General features: G+C 38.9%; 1 protein-coding gene across 1 annotated transcript in view; it reads left to right on the top strand.

Moving 5' to 3' along the window:
* Positions 1-18,022, top strand: part of LOC306854847 (receptor-type tyrosine-protein phosphatase gamma-like) — a 274,645-nt gene that overhangs the window by 188,818 nt on the left and 67,805 nt on the right. Inside the window, exon 5 of the mRNA XM_079393096.1 lies at positions 14,674-14,769. Within this exon, the coding sequence (XP_079249222.1) occupies positions 14,674-14,769 (96 nt within the window). The remainder of the gene's footprint in view (positions 1-14,673; positions 14,770-18,022) is intronic.

The following is an 18,022-nucleotide window of genomic DNA, read 5'->3' as shown; positions in this document are numbered from 1 at the left end:
TCAACAAGGTGCTGAAAGCATTCTTTAGAAATGTTGGCCCATATTGATAGGATAGCATCTTGCAGTTGATGGAGATTTGTGGGATGCACATCCAGGGCACGAAGCTCCCGTTGCACCACATCCCAAAGATGCTCTATTGGGTTGAGATCTGGTGACTGTGGGGGGCATTTTAGTACAGTGAACTCATTGTCATGTTCAAGAAACCAATTTGAAATGATTCGAGCTTTGTGACATGGTGCATTATCCTGCTGGAAGTAGCCATCAGAGGATGGGTACATGGTGGTCATAAAGGGATGGACATGGTCAGAAACAATGCTCAGGTAGGCCGTGGCATTTAAACGATGCCCAATTGGCACTAAGGGGCCTAAAGTGTGCCAAGAAAACATCCCCCACACCATTACACCACCACCAGCAGCCTGCACAGTGGTAACAAGGCATGATGGATCCATGTTCTCATTCTGTTTACGCCAAATTCTGACTCTACCATCTGAATGTCTCAACAGAAATCGAGACTCATCAGACCAGGCAACATTTTTCCAGTCTTCAACCGTCCAATTTTGGTGAGCTCGTGCAAATTGTAGCCTCTTTTTCCTATTTGTAGTGGAGATGAGTGGTACCCGGTGGGGTCTTCTGCTGTTGTAGCCCATCCGCCTCAAGGTTGTGCGTGTTGTGGCTTCCCAAATGCTTTTCTGCATACCTCGGTTGTAACGAGTGGTTATTTCAGTCAAAGTTGCTCTTCTATCAGCTTGAATCAGTCGGCCCATTCTCCTCTGACCTCTAGCATCAACAAGGCATTTTCGCCCACAGGACTGCCGCATACTGGATGTTTTTCCCTTTTCACACCATTCTTTGTAAACCCTAGAAATGGTTGTGCGTGAAAATCCCAGTAACTGAGCAGATTGTGAAATACTCAGACCGGCCCGTCTGGCACCAACAACCATGCCACGCTCAAAATTGCTTAAATCACCTTTCTTTCCCATTCTGACATTCAGTTTGGAGTTCAGGAGATTGTCTTGACCAGGACCACACCCCTAAAATGCATTGAAGCAACTGCCATGTGATTGGTTGATTAGATAATTGCATTAATGAGAAATTGAACAGGTGTTCCTAATAATCCTTTAGGTGAGTGTATATCCACATACAACACACAAGTGTAAAGAATCTCATTTCGCTTGAGCCTGGAAGGCTCTTCCTTGTTTAGCCAGGGTGAGATAACACACACACACACACACACACACACACATATACACAAAGCACTACACAGTTAAATATGGAATGAAAAGAGGAATCCATTTCACAGCATGCACACACTCAGGGAAAAAACATGGAGCTTAAACATTGTAAGCATTATTCAAGTGGAAAACGATTTTCCACTTCAACAATGTTAATGCACTATAATGACATGTCATAAATTCCTGATGTTGTTCGTTCGCACAAGGCCCAAAGTAATGACTTAAAAACTAATTAGCACTGAAACCTCAAGACAAACCATATATATTTTCTGACATTAAGTGAGTTTATATCACATATTTCCAGTGTTCCAACACTGCAAAAGCTGAATTTGTGCCATAAATTAGTTATTTTCTACTGTAATGCCTTATGGTACGTGCTTTCCGTCTCTGTGTCTGAACAGCATCCTATAAAATCTTTTTAGATAACGGATTCATGCCGTGCCATTTTTTAAATCTTTGTATTTTTTATTGCCCTTCCAAGAAAAGGGGCACATCCAATTCCTGACATAATATTATATTTTCCTCTCTGCCTCCTCTGACACTGAAAAACACATTCATTCTTTAAAAGCCATGTGAAACCTGGAGGGCAAATAGATGTTGTCCCAGTTCTTTGCTTTGCTAGATACCATTTTTGATAATCTTGTCGTAGATCCCGTCCCCTCCTGCCTTTCTTTGCTCAAAAACACTGTTCCCCGTATTTTATGAAGAGACGTAATACCCGTGAAATGGGAAATAAAAGGCACATGACACTTTTACAGATCTCAGGGCTTCTCTGTTGCTCTTTCATTTTCTGGGAAGAAGGATGAGAAGACAATAATTTCTATCCGTTTCTCTCTTTCTGCGACACTGTGTGGCCTTGATGCATGGTTTGAAAAGCTCTGGCGCTGGGCGCGAATTGAGGAACGGTTCATTAGAAGGTCAAAGCACTTCCCAGGCAGTCACGAAGCTGTGAACTCGTACTGTAAAATCTATACTCTTGATCGTTCTCTGACCCCTGTAAGGTGCTCTTCAAGATGGTTTGGTTAATTACAGTATGAGAGAGTTGTGCTTTTGATGAAGAAGAGCAAACGAGGAATTCTGCTCATTCAGCCTTTTTGTGAGGTTACAGGACTGCATGGCAAAACTACATTTCCCATCATTCTTTGCAGCAGAAGGATAATATGAATAGATAAAGCATCGATTATAGACTATTTTGTTATTTGTGTGCTAACATAGCTTACAATCTTTGTTGGTGAGACAAAAAGAGCAAGAAAGATGAAGCAGCCCAATGTATTGTGAGGAAATGATCAAAAGTTTATCAGTACTACTAAATATTATTTCTATATTATTATAAATAATATTAAAAGTAATATTTGGTGTTAATAAACTAGCTCTGAGTGACAGATTAATTTAGGCTAAATTTGTAATGTTGTTGCTTCCAGCTCTTTTGTTTTGTTTTGTTTTGTTTTGTTTTGTTTTGGTTTGTTTTGGTTTGTTTTCGTAATTTTTTTCAAATATTGTAATGTTGACGGACCCCATCAAGCACAATCATTCAACCCTGTTACCCAAATTATTGTGAGGAAAAATGATCAATCAAATATTGTTTTCTCTAATTTATGGGATTATAAATGAATATAAATGAATTTAAAATATATTATTAAAATAATAAAAATTAATAATATTGTTGACAGCTTATTGTAGGCAAAGTTTTGGCTGTTTTCTTTATATATATCATCACATTGAGTCAAATGTCCCACCCTGTTAAACAGCTTTGATGCCCTGTATTCTTTGTGTGATTTTTGTCACATACTATTTGTGCTGGCCGTGTTAATTAGCCTTGTGCTGTTTAATACAAACATAAATACACGCTCCTGTTGTTTGGTTTGTCCTCACTGCACACATACTACACGTTGGGTCCTGCTCTATAAAGCAAGGTTTTCTCTCATGTCTGTCCTTGTGAATGTCAGCGTGATGTGTGTGTGCACGCGCACCTCCAACCGTGGGACCTGGAGAGATGTCAATACGGGATAAATTCAATTTGGCAAAGTGTGGTGTGCACAGTGCATTCTTTAGAGACAAAGCCCAGGGAGGAATAACAGGTCTCGTCTGAGGTAGAACTCCCAGGTTGGCTCTTTGGGATTCAGAAGAAGCATGGCACTATTACCATTTATATTACAGGTATTAGAGGTTGTCTGCTTGCACCCTGCCCTCTCTCATCCTGAACTTGACAATAAACTCCACAAGACCGTTTCAAAATGTCTGCGCGCTGCAGGTAGCAAGATTGTTTCTGATTCAGAAAAGAGAGTGTTTTTTTCCTTTTCGTTTATAGTTTTAGTTCAAAGAGCGTGTGGCTTTACACACCTTAAAGGATATTAAAATTGAAACAGGAATTGGGGATCAGTCAAAAACCACCGTATGGAAATTATTGCAGGTCCAATTCATTTGGATTGTTCAGCCAAGGATTTGCTCAAGAAGACCACATCTAACATAACATACACTAACATAAAATTAACCTAGCATGACAAATAGCTCGTTTGAAATCCTTGCATATTGTAAGCAGTGTTTTTAAAGAGAAATGGTGAATTTTTGTCACACTTCAGATCTGTTGACCATATTAAAACCAAAAAAATAATGTCAGTAACAGGGACAAAACTAGGGGTGGCCAGAAGTGGCAATCGTTGTTTCTGTCTTTATTTTCTTTACAAGAATTGAGTTTAAATGAATTGGTTTTAAGAATAACGTAAGAATTGAGTTTAAACTAAATTTAAACGTAGAACCATCTCTTTATAGGAGACTTCTAAAATGCACACTCTAACAGTGCCAGGCACACATTTTTAAAACACAAAGTTACCCTTTTAGTAGTAATTTGCAGTATGGCAAATTATTATTTTATTTTTTTCAGCTTTTGCAAATGTTGGTTCATTCAACCCTGTTACCCTATTTATTATAAGAATATATTCTTAAATGGTTACTCATTTACTTTTAGCTAATGTTTAATGTTTCATTGTTTTTATTAAATTAAATCATGCAAATGATGGTCAAAACTATTTTAACTTCTGGTAACAGAGTTGCTTATCTGCCTATGTGGTAACAGAATTGCCTAATTATTCATTCGAAAATGAATTTTGACGAACATGTTCTTATGGTTAAATCAACACATTTTTCGAAAATTATATGTGTATTTTAATAATTTTTTCAGAGTTAATTTTTAAGATTTACAGCTACTATTTTGTACCCTTTTTTCGTGAAAGTGCCCAATAAGAGTAAACAGATATAAAGTAAAGGAGGAAGGATGTTGGAGCTGTGGAGCGGACATTCGGTCAGCGAGAAATCTTTAGGCTCAGCTCCCTGCGGGCCGCAGTGCTCATTTATCTCCTTTGCTTTCTCACGGTGACGGCCGTTGTTTTAAAGGGATAAAGTGCCGAAATCGATATATGTGTCCCGTCACTCAAATTCAGCATTAAGAGGAATGGATAAGCTAGGGTGTGTGTGTGTGTGTGTGTGTGTGTGTGTGTGTGTGTACCTACTTAACCATATTTTGGGGACAAATTTGTACCCAAAAGTGAAGTAAACCTGACAAAATCTCCAAAACCCTCACTTTGGGGACGTCCTCATTTGTAAAATGGGTTTAAAAATAAACTAAACAAAGTTTTTTTTAAATTGTAAAAATGCAGAAAGTCTCCTGTGAGGGCTAAGTTTAGTTGTAGTTTAGTTTAGTTTATTTATTTACAGGGGCAATGCACATTAATAAACATAAATGTAAACGTGCCAGAATTAGCCCAAAAGGCTATTTTTCATCTGTAGACCCTTGACAGAATGTTAAAAAGTCACCCTAAAAACAAATACAGAGCATCACACATATACACATCATATGGAGAGAGAAGAGAAAAAAATAATAATAATAATTACAGAAAACAAATTCACACACAAACAGAAAAATCACTACTGAAATACAAAATATAAGTGAATTATCTAAAACAAAACAAGTGTAGTGTAGTGTAGGGTAGGTGTAGTGCAATAGCACATACAGTTTGTACTGTATAAAAACCATTACGCCTATGGAATGTCCCCATGTAGATAGCTAAGTAAACGTGCACACACACACGTGTGTGTGTGTGTGTGCGTGTGTGTGTGTGTGTGTGTGTGTGCATGTTTATGTGGTTTATGAGGACACAAATTTGTATAATGACATGGGTATGACAGAGGTATTACAATATGAAGGTGGTTTATGAGGACACTGCCTATGTCCCCGTAATTCAAAAGGCTTACAAAACATACTAAATTGTGTTTTTTTGAAAATCTAAAAATGCACAAAGTCTCCTGTGAGGGCTAAGTTTAGGTGTAGGGTTGGTGTAGGGCAATAGCACACACAGTCTGTTCAGTATAAAAACCATTACGTCTATGGAGGTCCCCATATACCACAAAAACCAACGTGTGTGTGTGTGTGTGTGTGTGTGTGTGTGTGTGTGTGTGTGTGTGTGTGTGTGTGTGTGTAACCATGCCACCATGAGAGCATATGGAATATTTATTATGATGATCCATTAACTTGTCACCTACCAGCTGATATGATTAATTACACATGCATTAGACTTGAGTTCTTGTTGCATTCTTAATGTCATGCTTTCTGCTGTTAAATATGTGATGAGAAAGATAAAGATAGGTGTGTTCTCATTTCTCCGAACATCTAACAAAACAAACTTTAGAGAACTGTTTGTGACCTTGATTCCTTTGTACACTGTGGGAAAATGGCCGAAGAGTCTGATTGTCTGCACCAGTTATTTCAGGTGAGCGTTATTGTCTTCTGGTTGATCTTGTGCTAGACCATCTCTCATTTCTCCACACATGTAACAAAACAAACTTTAGCAAGTCGTTTCTGACCTTGACTTCATCTGATGCACGTTAGCTCTGGCACTTGATTGCTGGTGAGCATTATCTTCTTCTGAGGTTACACCTTTTAGTTGGTCTTTGTGTTTAAAACTGTCCCAATCCCGACATAATTAACATCCGAGACAGCGCGGGAGTTGATTTGAATAGCACAAGGGTCCGTGAGACAAATAGACTAGAGCTTGTGCACTCATCCAGAACGTGTTGCATGTAGACGCGCTCTGCCACCTGCATTGTAATGCGGCCCAGTCCCAAAGAGGAAGTGCCAGTTTGTCAATACTTCATTTGCTCTTTGATTTTGAAAACTTGAGCCAGTCGCCAAACACAATGTCCACTTCAGGCAAGGTTTAGAGTTCTTAATGACAGGTAATTCTCTGGGTTATATATTATTTCTGGTATTCATTTATTATTTCTAATTCAAAACCCTGTTGACCTTGATGGATGGCTGAGCTGCAAACAAACACCGGGGACACCGATTGAGTCTTTTATAAAACAAAAGCTAAATTAATTCAGCGGCAATGGCTAATTGGCTCCTGTTTGAATTGAGAGGCAGGTCAATATATTTGCACAGAAAGACAGAAACAGTTTGCACAAGAGAGAGAAACCCTGCCAATCCCAGACATCTGCTTCCCTATGAGGCAAAACGAGATGCTCCTGATTGGTTTATAATTAGCGGGTCAAAGGACACTTCCTCACCACGCTTTGAAGTTCTGAAGAGCCGTTGATGGTCTTGTAGCAACGGGGAGCCAACAGCCAAAGGGAAGCGTAGTCCTAGACACTGACCTTGACCCTGATGGGAATGTGAGCAGAAAGGACATAAAGACCTCATGTGGTTCGGAGAAAGGGGTAGTTGTAGTCATTTTGGGAGATTTGAAGCGATTCCCACATTGAAGAACAGCAGGGCTTCCGCATTCAAAGCCTCTCTGATGGCAGTTAGGCTTGTTTCGGTGTTGTCCGTCGTCGGCTCGGTTCTCGGCAGGGTTACCTTGCGTGTTTTTCAGAAACAAAAGAACATAAGAAACCAAGTTGAGCCTCCCCTGAGGTGATGATGCTTGTTTTTTCCCTTCGTCCTCCATTTGGTGTAAGGAGAATTGCAGTCTCTCCTCAGGAGAAGATCCTAGATGAATCCATTTGTTTACCTCGGGCTTTGTGAATGTTGATGTTGTGGAAACCCCCTCAGAGTTGTTGCAAGGACAACTTATCAGAGGTTTGATTCACCTTGCAGCCGTGTTTTCTTGTTGATAAAGTTATAATGTAAGTATATCATACATTTAACTATCGATGAGTCCTTTTTTCTTGCCAAGAACTGTCCACACAGAGCGCTTTGCTGAATGACAGAACGCTGACGCCGGTTTCACCGCGTGTGCTTCTATACCAGTTTGCCATTACATCACTCCTTCCGTGACGTCTCGCCCATACATTGGATAGGTTGCACACGATATTCAGAGCCGCTCACGTTGAAGGTGTTCCCCTAGCGTTCTCGGACGCAGCTCGAGTTCCTGACGAGGAACAGCTCCGATCATGGCGTCCTCCATTATCCACTTGTTGAAGGTTATAAATATCGCTCATAAAGACGTTGCTGTCGGCCACTTCAGAGTTCTTGCTGCAGGTGCAAATGCAACCAGGAAAACGGCCCGAGGGAGAAATTGGTTCTCTAGGAACCAACATGCTGTCTAGTTCCTATAAGAAAGTTCGAAAGCCCCTTTTGTTGTTACTGGAATTTTAGTGGCTGGTAAGTCTCAAGGCAAAAAAAATATATAATAATTCAAATAATGGCTCAGCAATTTCTGCAGAAGGTTGAGTGAGTTTCCCTACCCATGACTTCAGGACCAGTTATGTGTCTCAGGATTGAAGCACTGATCTACAGTATGGGCAGGTCTGCTCTGTAGAACAAAGCGAACAAGATGACAAGGTAGAGGAAGAAAGCTGATTATAGATCAAGGCCCGTCTCTCTGTGGAGCAGGATAACTAATTTAGATTTTAATCTGTGAATTCCAAATCATAATGTTCTTCAAAGCCGCCTCAGAAACAGCATCTCAGTGAGAATTCTGTGAAAGTCGCCATTAGCGCCTGCTGATCATCCTTACAGTGACTAATTTCAGGGACGGTCCCTATGGAGCAGCCTGTGGTTAAGTGTCTTGCTAAAGGGCACAATCGTTACAAAGCTGGATTGTGATCACAGTAACTGCCCGATTCCACCTCTTACCTTGGATTGAACCCTGTATCCTTTGTATTAGCAGCCCAAGGCCTTAGCGATTAGGCTACCTCCACCCGTATGCGTAATATTGTGCCTTTTTTCAGTTGTAGCTAATTTTAGTGGTAGCTTTTGAAGATTCTTCCATGTTAGAGGAATTGTACCACACAGGAGGATTATCAGTTGCCGAAACATCTGTTAAAGAGTGCATAATCAGCAAAGCGACACTGTTTGCATATGTTCAAAACCCTACACCTAGAGAAAAAAACATCTGCTGCCATTCTAGTGCTTGACAGAAAATGCTTTATTGATGAATTGCAGATGATCAAACACTCTTAAGTTGACTGTTGTGAGGAAAACACATCATTTGGTTGATCTGACTGCTTCATACAGCTAACTGACCAATTAGTAGGCATTTTCTATTGTATCCAACAAAATCTATTTAATTGATATTCAGTTCATTTAATTACCACCAACATAATATTTATCTGTTTCACACATTTGGCATATAACCCAGTTACTGCATGACTCATTATAAGAAATGTAACATTGCTTAAAATTTAGACATTAAAGAAATTGTGTCATTTGGACCATATCTAGAACATAGACGGAAGTAAAAATATAAAAAAAATTAAAGAAATTACACAAATTGTAGTGTTATATTTGGATTTGTTTGTCAGGTACAGGTATTCTCATGCTGAAATATTCAACCCTGTTATAAACTATAAAACAAATACTTCTAGTTTATTATAAGTTTATTATTGATAGCTACAATCCAATATTTGGTCCCTGGTGACTAGTTCCTTCTGAGAGACAACATAATTTAGGCCATATTTTCAACCCTGTTATTCATTCTGGCTTGTTTGTTTTTTTGTTTTGTTTTTTGCCAGGGTTTTTAATTTAAAAGTTTATTTAATCTTTTAATGTAAAAAAAAATATATATTACATTTAGCAGGGTATCAAAATCTACAAACATCACAACATTAATTGATCATATAAAATGTTTCTTTAATATTTTCTTTATAGAACATCTGACCATTTGTTTGAGGGAGAAAAAAAAAAAGTCTTGAACGGTATTCATGAAAAATACCATTTATTTACAAGGAACATAAACAGGGAGCATGTGATGTAATGTGTGTGTTTTTTTGTTTGTTTGTTTCTTTCTTTTTTTTGATGCAGTTCATTAAAATAAATACTTCAGAAGAGCAGAAATTAAAAAGGCTTCCCATCACTACACTGAATAGTCATTTTGATAAAGGACGTGTGCTATCAATCCACTGAGCCTTGGAGACATGCTTAGAATTCCTCTCTGCTGCCCGATTTTCTCGACTCCTCTCAAAACGCAGCCTATTGTTTTACAACATCTAAAAAATTCATATATTGCTCTCTGTTAGCATTGTCATACTCTTTAGCTCCATTTGTCTTGTGTGTGTTTGCCCATTTGGCTAACAGCGACTGTATGTAAGTGATATGTGTAACCAGAGCGGAGGATTTCACGAGTCGTGCCTGACCTGTGTGCTAATGAAACTCTGCAGAGATCCGCTCATATACAAACACAGACACACACTTATCTAAGTACATACAAGACACAGATACCTGTGAGTGACCTGTGTGTTAATGATCTCAGAGTAGACACTCGCTCCTCTCTCTCACACACACAGAGAGCTGTCAGAGGGCTGCTTATTCCCTTTGGCTTCTCTGGCCTGTCAGAGGTAAAAGCCTATATGTGTTTATGTTTACACATAAATGTCGATATTATTGCCCTTTGCTCCAGGTTTGTGAGTTGTTTGCTTGCAAGCTCTTTTTTCCCTATACTTACACATTTCATACATAGACAGTACAACCAACAATGTACAACCAACTAACAAGAAGTCAGTCATAGGGGGCGGGGCTTTCACATTCTAGAGCATTTGATTGGATAACTGTCTGTGTAGTGCAAAATGAATCATCAATAATTCATGCATCGTGGTACTCTTGTGAATGCGTGTCGAAGACTGACAGGGAAGAGAAGAAATTGTTGCTTCATGAAATTAAGGTTGAACCACTGATGTCACATGGACTATTTTATCGATATCCTTACTACCTTTCTAGTTCCGTTGCTGTCTATGAAGGGTCTCTAGATATGACTTAGGTTAATGTAAATGTGAGAGATTTCCCACTTCGTTGTCAATCTGTCAAAAATCTAATCTGGACTTGTATTTGTAATATGTACAGGTTTGTTGATATCCCAGAATCCAAGTATGAAAATGATGCATACCCTTAGTAAGCACTACTAATGATTGTGTAGAACTGTTTAACTGCATAAAGCCTCTGGTGGGTTAATCATCATATTGTGTTTTTATTGTATTTATTCATCTATTTTACAGGGTTTAAGCACGATGCTCCATTATTGTAAATTCTGCTCCATTGCATTTTGATTGAACAATGCCCTTTAGTGCCTTTGTGCGTTTGCATGTATTTGCATGTATGCGAGTGTGCACGACTGTTTGTGTTTATGTTGCACTGTAAAGGTGACCTGACACAAGGTTCATTCTCTCCCTACTGCTATAATTTTCATTCTTTCATGAATCAGAATAAATTATTGACATTTCTGTAATGAAGCCTCTGGTGGTTTAGTGTTTAGCATAGTCTATCACCCTCCCACACACACACACACACACACACTCATGACTGTTAGCATTTATAGACTTTTACAGAGCACTGAGTACAGTGGAAACTCCATGGATGTTCAGAATAAAGAACCTACTACTACAGTTATACTGTATATAAAGTAGGTTCGGGTATTCCATGCATAAAGACACTCCTCAAAGCAGGATTATAGGACAAAAAAATTATATTGTAAAAAAAAAACAAATGTATGTACTGTATGATTTTCAATGTCGTTGAAATAAGTTGCTTGTACTTGCAAGGACTGCATTTATTTGATCAAAAATACAGTAAATCAGCAATGTGGTAAAATATTACAATTTATTTAGAAATCATTCTAATATGCTGATTTGGTGCTCAATAAATATTTTTTTTGTTGTTATTTTAAATGTCTTTACTGTCACTTTTGATCCTTGCTAAATAAAAGTATAAAAGTATATATTTTACAGTAGTTTTGACTGAATTTTGAAATGTATTTGACCGTGTGTGTGTGTGTGTGTGTGTGTGTGTGGGTGTGTGTGTGTGTATCGGTAAAACCAATTACTAACTGTTTTCAGTACTCATATGGTATGTCTTTTAGACAGCTGCTTTCAGATGCCTAAGGATATTAACGGTCAAATACACTTCAAAATTCAGTCAAAACTACTCTAATTCCCTAGTAAAAAAAATAAAAATAGTTTACCTTATATATTATGTTAGTATTCCAGCTGCTTTCAACAATCAATAAAACAAAGGCTGAAAAAAAAGCCTATATAAAATGTTCAAAAATCAACATCACTGGTTTCTACACTTGCTTATCTCCCTGTAAAGTCTGGCGTGTCTTTCGTGTGATTCTCAGCGTAATGTTAGTCATTCTCTGTCTTGTATGGAGAAAGCGTCACAGTCTGTCACCTCTCCTCCCGCTTGAATACAAACAGACTGCAGACAGCTTCCAATAGTGAGAGGTTAAGATACTCACGACCCTGTTATGTTAATCTCCCTCACTCTCTCCTGTTTACTTTCATTTGAGAGCGTGTTCTCAGAAGTTGCCCAGATATTTATCTCATTAATCACTGCCTGTAAGACAACGCCGCAGATAGAGGTGTTAAGCTCAGGCCCGTAGGCTCGTGAATTCTACGGCATGCGGCGTGCGATCTGTGATCTGAAACTATGGAGGTGTTTGAGACTGAATTAGATCAAAGTGGGCCTCGTGTAAGGATTACAGAGGCGAGAAAATGCGGCAGGCATAATATTGGCAATGCTAACAGAGAAGTGAGGAGAAACAAGCTGATGTGGTAGGCAACAAGCCTTTCTTTCATCATTTTAAGAGCATTGAACTGAGGCCTATATATGTAATGCTACTGATTTTCTGTGATGTAAAATTCATTGTTGATGTTTTCTCCTGAATTGTTGAATAATTTCAGGAAAAAAACATCTTTCACATTTTCTGATGTTATTGTTAAAAATTCATGTGTATGTTATTCCAAAGAAAAGTCTTTGTAATCTTTCATCACAATGTAAATATTTTCCCTGTCTCTAAAACAAGTTTCTTTTCATCTGATGTAATCAGACCGCTTTTTTAACCCATCCCCTAATCACATGACTCTATTCTGACATGTGGCCAGTGCCATAAAAAAGGTTAAAATCAAGTTAAAACAAATGTGGCAAGCTTTTAGAAATGTACTCTCATGTTGGTTTCATATGTTTTCTTAACAATAAAAAATAAAATAATAAAAATAATAATTATTAATATTATTATTATTGACCGATATATCGCCAAGGCATATCGGTATCGGCCGATAAGTTTTCCTGTATAGCCGATGCGTTCGAGGCGGGACTTTTATTTTGACGGCACTGAGAACGGCAGCGCCTGAGCACACATCGCTCACATTCTCCCTGACTCATTCTTGTTCGCTGTCGTCGTTAACAGTTCTGTCTGTTACAGGACAGAAGTCTGTGTAATAATCAGATAGAACTGTTAAACAAAGTAATTAAAACGTTTACAAAAAATATTATAATGATTGCTTTAATATTATTAGTAATAGAAAGGCAAACATTATAATATTTTCTCGTTTGCCGTCAGCATTCAGCAAATAGGCATTTATATCATTTAAACAAATCTTTGAATGACTAATAACCTTGCAGACTTAATCGAATCTAGTTGAGATCTTGTGAATTTTGCACACCCTTGCCAGGATTTATATATTTCCTAAAATATCCAGGTTTTGGCTGTTTGCACTGTGCAGGTCGATCGTTGTGTGACTTTCATGAGAGCTTTAGAGAGCAGAGCAGAGCAGACGGCTTCTTATGCTTTTGAATTGCTCTCGCGCCTACTTTGGTGTCTTTTTTGATCGATGCACAGCGACGCTTCAAGTCAAACGAACGAACAAACACGTGCGCATATTTGCATCGCTTTGATCATTCTCTGTAGATCTCACCTACTTTGGATGACATCTAGACATCACCTACTTTGGCACATATGGCCACCCTATCTAAAGTATAAGTATGTTTATATTACATTTATTTTTTAATCCATTTTCAAATTTCTTAAATATTAATTAAAATAAGTAAAATTATATCGGCTTTGTATCGGCCATCGACCACCCTGCTTTCCAAGATATCGGCATCGGCTGTCAAAAAAACAATATCGGTTGACCATTTAGCATATACACCTTAAATACTTGTGTCCATATATTTATCAATATTCTTAAAATTTTACAGTTTATTTAAAATATATGTAAAAGGGTTTTTTTAATGAATCAATTCAGAAATATAATTATTTTTTGGGTCGGACCAAATGACAACCTTGCCTTACTATAAAAAATTTTTTTGATTTATTTTAAAAAGATATATTTATTTTTAAATTATCTGATTATCTGATATTTTAAGACAATTATTGACCTTGACATGTCCTTTCTATGGTATAATTTCCTGTTTGTTTGTTTATTTCTTTCTTTCTTCATTGTTATATCAGAACAGTTTTTGACTTTTGACTGTATGACAATACTTTTGAAATCAGAAATTAAAAACACTATCGTCATAGAAGAGCTCTAATTAGTCATTTTATTTATGAATTGCATTTTTAATACACTGATTTTGATTTTAATACACTGATGATTACTCATCCCAAACCATCATCACTAAGACAGCAGAATGATGGAGCGACTCTGGTTTAATGGAAAGTTATTTTAAGATGCAAGCATTTATGTTTTTGTATGTAGCTGTTATTGTTTCCTCCTTTTCTACCTCCTTTCGGAACTCAACAGGATTCTGTTCAGTTTCTCCATTGCTAAATCTACGCCTTTTACTGACACAATACTGATCACTATCTGCCAACGAGATCACTACCGTTCATCTTTGTTGTCTTTTTTGAAGCGTTTTTGTGGGAAAAGGTATTGACAATGGAGAATAACAGATGGCCGCTGCCAATTTAGACAGGCGGTGTTGCAGTCCGTGGAGAGTTGAGCACATTTATTAGCCTGATCTACTGCCAAAGATCCCATCAGAGTGATAAGAGGATGGACAAGGCCTGACGTTTGAAACGGAAACATGAGGAAGCTGAGCGCTCTCGGGAGATTACAGGATGGGACAGATTAGAGGCCATGAGATTATGAGATATTAGATTTGATAATGGACTATGTGTGTTTTGTCTGTGATAATGTAAGCATTACAATCTGATTGGCTAAAGGTCTCCAATTTACAGGATTCTCACATTTCTCTCTCTCTCTCTCTCTCTCTCTCTCTCTCTTTCACACACAGATGCAGATCTTCATGTATAACTCAGACGACTTTGACAGTCTTAACACAGCCATACGGGAAAAGCGAGTAATTGCGGCCATGGCTGTCTTCTTTCAGGTGAGAACTCACTCGGTTCGAAAGCATCTTCATGTTCAGCTGCTGAGCTTTGTCAGTGCTAAGTGCTGGCATTAAACAGCATTGGCTTTTGCAAGGAGGTTTTCTCTTGTCCCATTAAATTCACTAACAGAAAACGCACTGCTGCTGTTTTCTATATGGAAAAACACACACGTATTCACTCCCTTTCTGTGCTGCTTTTTTGTCAACACCGCTGTGATAATTAAATAACAGCAATTTTAGGCTCACAGTCTTTTACCAGGAGCTGTGTGTGTGGGGGGGGGTTGTATACTCATTTCTCACATTTTGAGAAATTACACCTCTGTCAATGCAGTCAGGCTGTAATAATCCAGAGTTCAAAAGATTCATCAAACTCTTCAAAAAACTTAATTGACATGGAACAAAGAGGGAGGGAGTGAATGGGTCACGTTTTGCCTACAAAATGTCCCCATCAGGACAGAAAAACATTCTTTAGGTGATTTCAAGTATTTATGAGGAAAATGGCTTAAACATTTTAACTAATGCACTTTATGCACTTTAATTTTTGTTTTAACATGTGTTGCATTAGACGATATCGCAATCATCCTATATGACATCTATTGATGTATAGGTAGATGTAGTAGCATTGCACAAAAACAAACATTTTCAGTTACAAGTTACAATGTATTTTTATACTGGTGCATCTCAATAAATTAGAATATCGTGGAAAAGTTCATTTATTTCAGTAATTCAACTCAAATTGTGAAACTCATGTATTAAATAAATTCAATGCACACAGACTTAAGTAGTTTAAGTCTTTGGTTCTTTTAATTGTGATTATTTAGGCTCACATTTAACAAAAACCCACCAATTCACTATCTCAACAAATTAGAATACTTCATAAGACCAATAAAAAAACATTTTTAGTGAATTGTTAGCCTTCTGGAAAGTATGTTCATCTACTGTATATGTACTCAATACTTGGTAGGGGCTCCTTCTGCTTTAATTACTGCCTCAATTCGGCGTGGCATGGAGGTGATCAGTTTGTGGCACTGCTGAGGTGGTATGGAAGCCCAGGTTGCTTTGATAGCAGCGTTCAGATCATCTGCATTGTTGGGTCTGGTGTCTCTCATCTTCCTCTTGACAATACCCCATATATTCTCTATGGGGTTCAGGTCAGGCGAGTTTGCTGGCCAATCAAACACAGTAACACCATGGTCAATGAACCAGTTTTTGGTACCTTTGGCAGTGTGGCCAGGTGCCAAGTCCTGCTGTAAAATGAAATCAGCATCTCCATTAAACTTGTCAGTAGAAGGAAGCATGAAGTGCTCTAAAATTTCCTAGTAGATGACTGTGTTGACTGTGGACTTCAGAAAACACAGTGGACCAACACCAGCAGATGACACTGGACTTCAAGCAACATGGATTCTGTGCCTCTCCACTCTTCCTCCAGACTCTGGGATCTTGATTTTCAAATTAAATGTAAAATTTACTTTCATCTGAAAAGAGGACTTTGGACCACTGAGCAACAGTCCAGTTCTTTTCTCCACAGCCCAGGTAAGACACTTCTGACGTTGGCTCTGGTTCAGAAGTGGCTTGTAGCCCTTTTCCTGAAGATGTCTGAGCGTGGTGACCCTTGATGCACTGACTCCAGCTTCAGTCCACTCCTTGTGAAGCTCTCCCAAGTGTTTGAATCAGCTTTGCTTGACAGTATTCTCAAGCTTGCAGTCATCCCTGTTGCTTGTGCACCTTTTCCTACCCAAATTCTTCCTTTCAGTCAACTTTGCATGTAAGATGCTTTGATATAGCACTCTGTAAACAGCCACACCTTTCAGTAATGACCCTCTGTGACTTACACTCTTTGTGGAGGGCGTCAGTGTTCGTCTTCTGGATCATTGCCAAGTCAGCAGTCTTCTCCATTATTGTGGCTTCAAAGAACAAGAGATTCCCTACAGTATAAATTCCGGGTATCTCTTGTTCTTTGAACGCAAATGTAAATATTCTAATATTTTGAGATACTGATTTTTGACTTTCATGAGCTGTAAGCTCTAATCATCAAAATTAAAACAAAAAACTTTTGAAATGTTTTACTTTACATGCAGTGAATCTAAAATATATGAAAGTTTCACTTTTTGAAATAACTTACAAGAAAAAATTAACTTTTTCACGACGTTCTAATTTATTGAGATGCACCTGTATATTATATAGTTATTTTTGCTTTGACAGCATATAGTTCCACCTGAAGCTAAAATGGGAGAGACGCTTAGGGGAACGAGATACCCACGGCACCAGACTTCCCAATCCCTGCCCCGTGTGGAGCACATCTAGGGCGAGAGGATGGAAGAGCCTGGAGTGGCTCGCATGTCCAGGCCATAGAACCTGACAAAGGTCAGGGGCGTAGACCATCCCGCAGCGTTGCAGATGTCCTGAATTGGGACACCTGCGAGAAAGGCCTTGGAGGCCGCCACACTTTTATGTGAGCGAGAACAACATTTCGATGTTGAGCCGCCCTCCTCTCTAATTGAGCGAGAAACAACCAATCGTCGATGTAATTGAGTATGCGGACGCCCCGTAGCCACAGCGGAGCTAATGCGGCATCCACACACTTCGTAAAAGTGCAGGGAGAGAGTGCTAGGCCGAAGAGAAGTACCTGATATTGGTAAGCTTTGCCCCCGAAAGCAAACCTCAGGAACTTCCTGTGAGTGAGAAGGATGGAGACGTGGAAGTATGCATCTTTTAGATCTAACGTGACAAACCAGTCCTCGGACTTGATCTGAGATAATTACCTGTTTGAGTTTTGAGCATCTTGAACTTCAGTCTGCTGACTGAGCGGTTCAACTGATGCAGATCTAAAATGGGACGCAATCCTCCAACCTTCTTGGGAACTATGAGGTACCGGCTGTAGAACCCGGACTTTCTTTCGTGAGGAGAAACCACCTCGATGGCCTCTTTCCTTAAGAGAGTATCTACCTCTTGTTCCATTACCAGAGCCTGCTCGGGGCCCAGTGGAATTCACCCGTTGAATTGAGGCGGACGAGAACCGAACTGGATTCTGTAGCCTCTCTCTACAGTGCGCAGGACCCACTTAGACACATTTGGCAGTAGTTTCCATGCTGCGAAATAGTCTACTAAGGGAACCAGTAGCACGCGGCAGGGGCTGCTCTCGCCCAGCAGCCCCGTGAGCTAGAGAGCGACAAGGGAGAAACCGCTGGAACGCCACCGCTTGCCTCCTGGCCTCCTGGTGCCTGTCGACAACGGAGTCAACAGCGTCACCGAA

The sequence above is a fragment of the Barbus barbus genome (genome assembly GCF_936440315.1).
Source record: "Barbus barbus genome assembly, chromosome: 35".
NCBI lineage: Eukaryota > Metazoa > Chordata > Actinopteri > Cypriniformes > Cyprinidae > Barbus > Barbus barbus.
This window is presented reverse-complemented; position numbering and strand designations above follow the sequence as displayed.